This window comes from Aphanomyces astaci (genome assembly GCF_000520075.1).
Source record: "Aphanomyces astaci strain APO3 unplaced genomic scaffold supercont1.105, whole genome shotgun sequence".
NCBI classification, from domain to species: Eukaryota; Oomycota; class Saprolegniomycetes; order Saprolegniales; family Verrucalvaceae; genus Aphanomyces; species Aphanomyces astaci.
Genome location: NW_009798368.1, coordinates 82568 through 90255, shown reverse-complemented (window position 1 = coordinate 90255; position 7688 = coordinate 82568). Strand labels below are relative to the sequence as shown.

Here is a 7688-nt window from a genome sequence, read left to right as displayed (position 1 = left end):
TAATCAAAACATGGAGGAATTTGACCCAACCAATCCCAAGATACTCCTCCTGGTGCTCTGGATGGTCTCGCGGACTATCAACCAGCTCAAAGTCCGGATATGAACGTTCTGGACCTCGGATTTTTCAATGCCATTCAGTGTCTGCAACATCAAACCCTCACGACATCAATTGAAGAGTTGGTGTTGGCGGTACATTCTGCTTTCTCTGATCTGGATATGCGCGTCTTGGACAAAACGTTCATGACGTTGCAGAAGGTGATGGAGTATATATGTAAAATAGACGGCGATAATGTTTACAAGTTGCAGCACAAGAAGAAGGACACGTTATTTGTGAACGGCTCACTCCCTCCCCGCCTGGAATGCGACAGGGATGCTGCTGCATCCATTGAAGCCATGGAGGAGCGCATTGACGACGAGCGACGCGTCGACAACATGATTGAACTCTTTGATCTGATTGCACTATTCAAGGCCATGTCCACGTGAGCAATGTTAACGCAATTTGTGAAATGGAACAAGAACTTGCGATTGAAGAAGTCGACGAAGAAAATTTGCAGCATGTCCTGTAGACGATGGTCGTAAAAGTGCAAATATGAATAAAAATTCATATTTCAGGAGTATTATTATAAATTAAGCATACAAATACTCATATATATATATTATTCCCCTTCGGTTCTCAACTTCTTTATGGAACAGAGGAAGTATTATAATAGTGTTTATTAAAGAGGAGAATTTATGCAGTTCGTGGAACTTAAAATCACGTCGAAATTCGTATTAGTGTTGATGGAAAATGAATTAAAAGAGTGGAAATATCGATAACGTGTCCGACCATTGATGGGCCAACTTTTCTTCATTTTTAATCTCAATTATTTCGGTTGTTTTTTGTTTTCCGAGTGGGAATGATACATTTTCGGATAGGTAATTATGAGTACTTTATGAATAACTCCAAGGATATCGACTTAAACAGTTAGCCGACAGGCTTCCCATCGCGCTCCATGCCGACAATCCAAGTAGCCAGATCTTCTTCGTACTGCCGCGGTAGGATAGGTGCTCGACCGAAAGATCTTGGTATTTGGATGACGCCAGGGTCAGCTTTTGCCAAATGCTTCCGAAGCGTCCGCGATGGAATGCCATAGCCTCGGCAGCAGTTGATGCCGTGTGTACTTTGCTTAACACATCGTGGACGGCCTTGTCCATGGTGACCTGCGTGTATGGCGTTCTTGGCGACATTTCGTCGGATTAAAATCTGAAAGAACCTTTAATATGTAATATTTTTCCCTCCATTTATTCATGCAGGTTAAATTTGTCGAGAGGTTGCCTTTTGTCCAATTAGAGCTGATTGGCGTTTTAATTGGATGAAATAAGTTGGCCCATCAATGGTCGTTCGGCCCATCAATGGTCGGACACGTTAGGCTGAAAACAGTTCCGAGCCACTTGATTTTATCCAGTTATCTGTGAAAAATTGCATCTGATTGGCTGAAAATTTCAGAGTGATTGTTTTCTACCAATCATACATCGTGTCACGGAACCAAGTTGGCACGGAACTGTGCCCATATGTATATATTAGACAGATTTCGCAAACGCCAGTTCTATTATATCCGCAACCTAAAAGTTAGAACCCGGATAGGTTGCAACCTTATGCAGTGCGAATTTCGCAAATCGTCCGCTGCAAATTGGTTTTATCCATAAAACGTTATCCAATCAAACCTGGCTATTATTCTTGGCCATCATCACTCAATAATGATGCTGGCTGGAGTCCCTCGGTAAATGACACTTCCAACGCATACAAAGGCTAGGACCAAAACCCGAGTCACACTGTCCTTCTTCGGATTCCCCGACAACAGAGCATCACCTGTGCTCCCTTGTAGCTAAAAACCCGGGGAAGCCGCCACGACGGTCTCGCCACCCACGGAAGAAAGTGTCATTTTCGGGCTTGGCGTCTTGCAGTTTCCCTGACTTAGCAGTTCAGGTGCAGATTCCCTTGAAGGACCTCGAGGCTACGCGATTACCTGCAACGATTTGGAGGGTACGACGCCGAGCTCTGCCCGTACGGAAAAACTTCCTGAGTCTCGATCTCGAGGACGCGATTGGGGCTTCTAAAGCCCGCTGTCGCCGACTACGAGTTCAGCGAGCCAAGCTTCGTGGTCTCGAGTCCAAAACGAACAGGAACGTGGAGAATCCGTGCCTCGCAACACCGAGGATCATGATAACCAAAGACGCCGCTCAGTCATCAATTAGGCCGATACACGATTGGTCTTACAGTGACCTGAGCCCTGACGAGTACACCCGAGAAGTTCCAGGCGTTACCAAGCATACCATACGTGTCTGTCAGATGGCCTCAGATCCAGCTCAGCCTTCGACAGCACCAATGGTGGACGTTTGGGTGGGGACGCACCCAAGAATCGCATTAGTTGACACTGGAGCGACTGTGAGTGTAATCAGCACGACGGTATGGAAAGATTTGGGATGCCCCGAGCTTACCCGGCCTCGTTATGGACTGGTGTCGGCAGCAAGAGTCCGTATGCCCTCACTCGGCATTTGCCACACTGACGTTACCATAGCTGGTCATACTGTCCTATATCCACGATAGGTGCTCGAAGACGCCGTTACTGATTGCATCCTCGGCATCAACATTCTACGACGCCTCGGTGTGATGATCGATTTGCAGCACAACGTCCTTCGTTTTGTGGACTCGGACGTTGCGGTAACCTTTCAGAATGTATCCTCAACGTCGACAACTTGCCCAGTCGTCCACCTACGCAGTGAAAGCCGCTCTGACGAAATCCTTGGTGACCCCACCCGGTGGTCCGAGACACCAATAGATGACAGCCGTCGCTCCGCCCGAAGCAACCTTAGAAGTGGCAGGATATTTCAGCGCTATAGCATCAGAGTCCATTCACCTTCGCGGACGATCACGACGACTCTTACGCTTCCACGTCAAGGGCTCTCTCGCCGACGGAACGAACGTCCTCATTGAGCAATTGGACGTGGCATTATCCCCACTTCGAGTGGCACGGTCCCTGAATATCTCACGGACAGGCTCAGTCTGGGTTCAAATCCACAACCCCAGCGACTCCACGATCCAAATTATAGCGGCGGAGATCGTAGGACAGGCCACGATCTTGCCCCCAGCGTTCGAAGATCAGTCAGCAACAACGAACCGCGCCACGCCCCTGCACCTCGGCCACCTTGACTCTCCGCCGGCCAGCGCACGGGAGTGCGATTCTAATTCCATGGGGAGGGGGCCAGAATGAGGAGCAAGATGAGTCATCATCTGCAAAGAAGAAATCCAAATCGACTGGAAGGACTCCAGTCTGAATCTCCCTCAAAGGGAAGTATTTCGGAAAGTCCTGGCGAAATTCGACCTGTTCGTTACGACTTCAAAGGCCCCAGGCAGAACCGCCATCGTGAAATGTAACATCAACACGGCAAACGCGAGCCCAATCAAGTCGGCCACGTTTCGAGTGACACAGAAGGAAGGCGAGATCATGGAGGCCGAGATCAAACAGTATTTGGACCTCGGCCTGATCCGGAAATCGACCAGTCCTTGGGCCAGTCCGGTATTGATGATACGCAAGCCCGATGGATCAATCCGATTTTGCATCGACTATAGGAAACTCAATGACGTCACGGTCAAGGACTGCTACCCCATGCCTCGGGTAGACGACCTCCTCGACATCCTCGGCAATGCTAAGTACTTTTCAACGATGGATGTAGCGTCTGGCTACTGGAATGTCCGAATGGCCAACGACAGCATCGAGAAGACGGCATTCACGTGCCGTTATGACCTCTACGAAGGGCTGGTTATGCCATTCGGCCTGTGCAACGCAGTGCCACAGTTCGATCGGCTGATGGAAGGAGTGCTCCAAGAGCATATCTGGCGGACGTGCTTGGTCTACTTGGACGATGTAATCATCTTCAGTGAAGATTTCGGTTCCCACCTCGTTCGGCTACAACAAATCTTGACATGTCTTCAAGAGGCCGGTTTCAAGCTCAAGATGTCGAAATGCCAATGGGGAAAAGACAAAGTGGCGTTCCTCGGCGCACAGTTACACCAGGGGGAATTCTACCGAACCCTGAAAAGGTGAAGGCAGTCCTGAGGATCAAGCACCTCCGAAACGTGGTCCAAGTTAGGCCTTTCCTCGGTCTGGCGGGCTACTTCAGACGTTTTATCAAAGGGTATGCACTAATCTCTCGGCCCCTGGAAAGCCTCAAGGCAACAGAAGTCTTTGAATGGACCCCAGAATGTCAAGACTCCCTCGACATGCTGAAGCGCAAGTTAGCAAGCCCTCCGAATTTTGGCCTACCCCGATTTCGACCTTCCATTCACGATATTTGTGGACGCATGTACAATCGTCCTCGGAGCCGTCCTCATGGATGAACAACAGGGTCGGCACCGAGTCATCTCATATGCCAGCCAAGCACTCGATACCTCGCAGCAGAAGTGGATCTCCAAGAAAGACGGAACATCAGAGATCGAGAGTTTCGGGCTCGTGTGGGCAACCGGCAAGTTCAGGCCATACATCGACCTCGGCGATCCGATGGGATACCGAGACGAAAGAATTCATAAAACAACCGATCCCTGCAGGAGGACCGAGGGTCTGCTCGATATCATCAGGACTAGTCGCCGCGGTCACCCGAAGCCAGTCGCGACACGAAACAAGTATCGAGGTGACTAGAGCAGCCCCGGAGAAAGCCACACCATCAGGAGTAGCAGGACGCGCCACTGCCTTCAAAGGGGCCCCCGAGACCGAAGAAGTCCCAGACCCGACAGATGTCAAGAAAAAAGAAGCCCACACGAAGGAATCCGCCAGAGCAGAGGAAGTGCCGCAGGTACCGGCACTACTGCCTCCTTACCGAGACAACACGTACTCCTTGCCGGACTTGGTACTCCGAAAAGAACAAAGTCGAGACCCCTTTATCGTGGCCATGAAAGCCTACCTGGAAACCACTGGACTCCTGGCTGATAAAACTAGTGGTTCGAACGCAAGAACACTACACGCTTCGAGACAGCGTGTTGTATCGGAGGGTCATTTTGAAAATTTGAAGTGCCCCTGAGAAACCCCCAGTTGAATTTGGTCCCCGTGATTCCGATCTCAATGACCTCGGAAGTGTTGGCCCTCTGCCACGATTCTCCTCTAGCCGGACACTTTGGCCGCGAGAGAACACTGGAACGAGTCCGTCGAATCGCCTACTGGCACATATGACGGAATTACGTGGCTGAGTACTGCCGTTGCTATGTCCGGTGTGGCGCAGCCAAAGGTACCCGACCCTGGAAACAAGGGATCCTACAACGCATGCCAGTCTATGAAATCCGCTGCCCTTTCGTGGTAGTTGACGCATGAGGACCACTCCCCATAAATCAGCAAGGCAACAAGTACATCGTAGTATTCATGGACTACTTCACTCGGTGGGCCGAGGCAATCGCAGTACCTGACCTCAATACTTCGACCTTTTTGACCGTACTCATCGATGAAGTGTTGTGCCGATATGGGGTTCCGGACAAACTACTGTCGGACCGAGAATCGAACTTCGTGTACCAGTTCCCCGGGCACCCGCAGGGCCAAGGGCTGGTGGAGCGGTTCAACTATCTACCTTGGCCACGATGCTGACGATGCATGTCAACGCTGCGCATACCGACTGGGATACATACCTCCCTCGGTTGCTTTGGGACACTCCTTTCTTTTGTAGGTATGGACGAGACCCCATCCAACCACTGGACTTGGCCTTCGTCAACCAAGAACCCTTGTGGAAGTCGGACGAGTTGCCTCAGCGGCGTCGAAAACAGAGTGCCTGCTTTATGGCCACGCGAAAGCTGGTAGAAGCTCAGGTCTTGCGGGGACAAAACCGTGACGGGGCGGCAAAAGATGGACAGCGGAAGGTGGACTATCAACCTTCGGATTCGGTTTGGGTGTACCAATACTTCCACAAAACGCGAAACCCCGAAGATTTCCGAGTCAAGAAATTCGCCTACCATTGGCACAAACCCTATCGGATTTTTGCCAAACAAGGGGACAACACCTATCGGATCTATCTCCCCACGCATCCTGATCGTGTGGTCCCCATCAATGTCGACATGCTCAAGTTGTTTCGGGGTCATTGGACGTGCCCGTTCAACGACGAGATCCCTGAGGGATACGTTGAGCCCTCAGAGCCAAAGCGTAAGCGGTATACAACAGTTCAGTTGTAACTAACAGGAAGTAATGTAGGTATGCGTTGGTGTTTGTGTGCTGTTCTATGCGACGTAGTTTTTAGCAATGTCAATTGGTTACAATTTGGCCAATCCGAGACTGTTAATTGTGTTCTGTATTCTATTTTAATAAATCTGCCACACCCCGTTGTGACTCACCTCCATTTTATATGAAAATTTGTATGTGGTTGTTGTACCACTCCGATCCTGTCAAGAGGGACGATAAAGAAGTAGCACTGGGGAGAAAAAGACGACGAAGAACACTTGTGTGGTCGAGGGCAAAACCAAAGATGATCATTAACGGACTGTTTAGCTGACCTATGATTGGGCATAAACAGTCCGGTTTCTACAGAAAGAGAACACCGGATAATTCCGGATGACCGGATATTATCCGTAAGTGACCGAACCTCGGCGAAAAAGGCCAAAGCAAGAACGGCCAAAGTGCCCCTTCTTGACAGCTACCCCACTGGGCAACGGACTGCTGAAGGCCTTCGAGACGAAGTTCTCAAAGAGAGGCAATGCCAAAGGCAAAAAGGGCTTAGCGAAAAATTCGCGGAGGCCAAAAAGTGCCAAAAGTATGTCACTACAAAAGCCACCCTGAGAACAGAGGCGATGAAGGTAGGACAGGAACACACAAAAGATAGTGTTGAGCACATAAGTGCATGGTTACTCATAGAGTAAGGCAAAAGCCTAAGGTGCATAAATGCATGGATGCTCAAAGAGCAAGAGTGCTCGAAGAGCATGGTAAATACCATAAAGTGCATACATGCAACGAAGAATAAGACAGTGTGGCTAAAAATAGCGGGTAAAGACCCAAGCAAAATTGCCAGAAGCAAAAGTACAAGTAAGACTCAGAGAGTAGTGGTATAAACCCATGAAGTGCAAGTAGAATGGACGGGGGCGTGGGAGCACCATGTAGAAACTTGCACAAACCATGACGCCACTCGTACGGCCGATCCTTGAGCAGCGCCGCTGGCCAGACGAGACCGCCGACTTCAAAACGGCACGAGCAGACATAGAGTGCACAAGTCGTCACATGGTCGAGGGCGAAAAATGAAGGCGGTGAAGGAAAAGTTTGTGCTTAGAAAGCAGGTGCAAATAATGCATGATAAATATCAATAATAACCATAGGGGTGTAAAAATAAAGTAAACTCAATGCCATAGGCAAGGGTCACTCGGGTACACGGCCACAAAGGTAGTCACCAAGGGCATAGAGTCGCAGAGCGAGGCAGAACCTGCGAAACGCAGGTTCCGGGTGCGCCTTCGTAAAGAAGTCCGCAAGTTGTTCTTTGGTAGGGCAGTAATGGAGTATAAACTCCTTGTTCTCAACGAGATCCCGAACAAACATAAAACGCACATCAATGTGCTTGGAGCGCCCATGATGCTCAGCATTTTGGGCGATGCTGATAGCAGACTGATTGTCCTCATGAACCGAAATCGGTTGATCACTAGTGTGATGTAGTTCGGCAGCGAGTTGGCGAACGTATAAACATTCTTGTAT

The 7688-nt window shown here is 49.7% G+C and overlaps 1 protein-coding gene across 1 annotated transcript; it reads left to right on the top strand.

The window, feature by feature from the left end:
- Positions 1-99: 99 nt before the first annotated feature.
- Positions 100-483, top strand: H257_17390 (hypothetical protein; the record flags this gene model as incomplete). The annotated part of the gene is made up of 1 exon (XM_009846188.1): positions 100-483. The coding sequence occupies one exon, from the start codon at positions 100-102 to the stop codon at positions 481-483; it is 384 nt and encodes a 127-aa protein (XP_009844490.1).
- Positions 484-7688: the final 7205 nt, after the last annotated feature.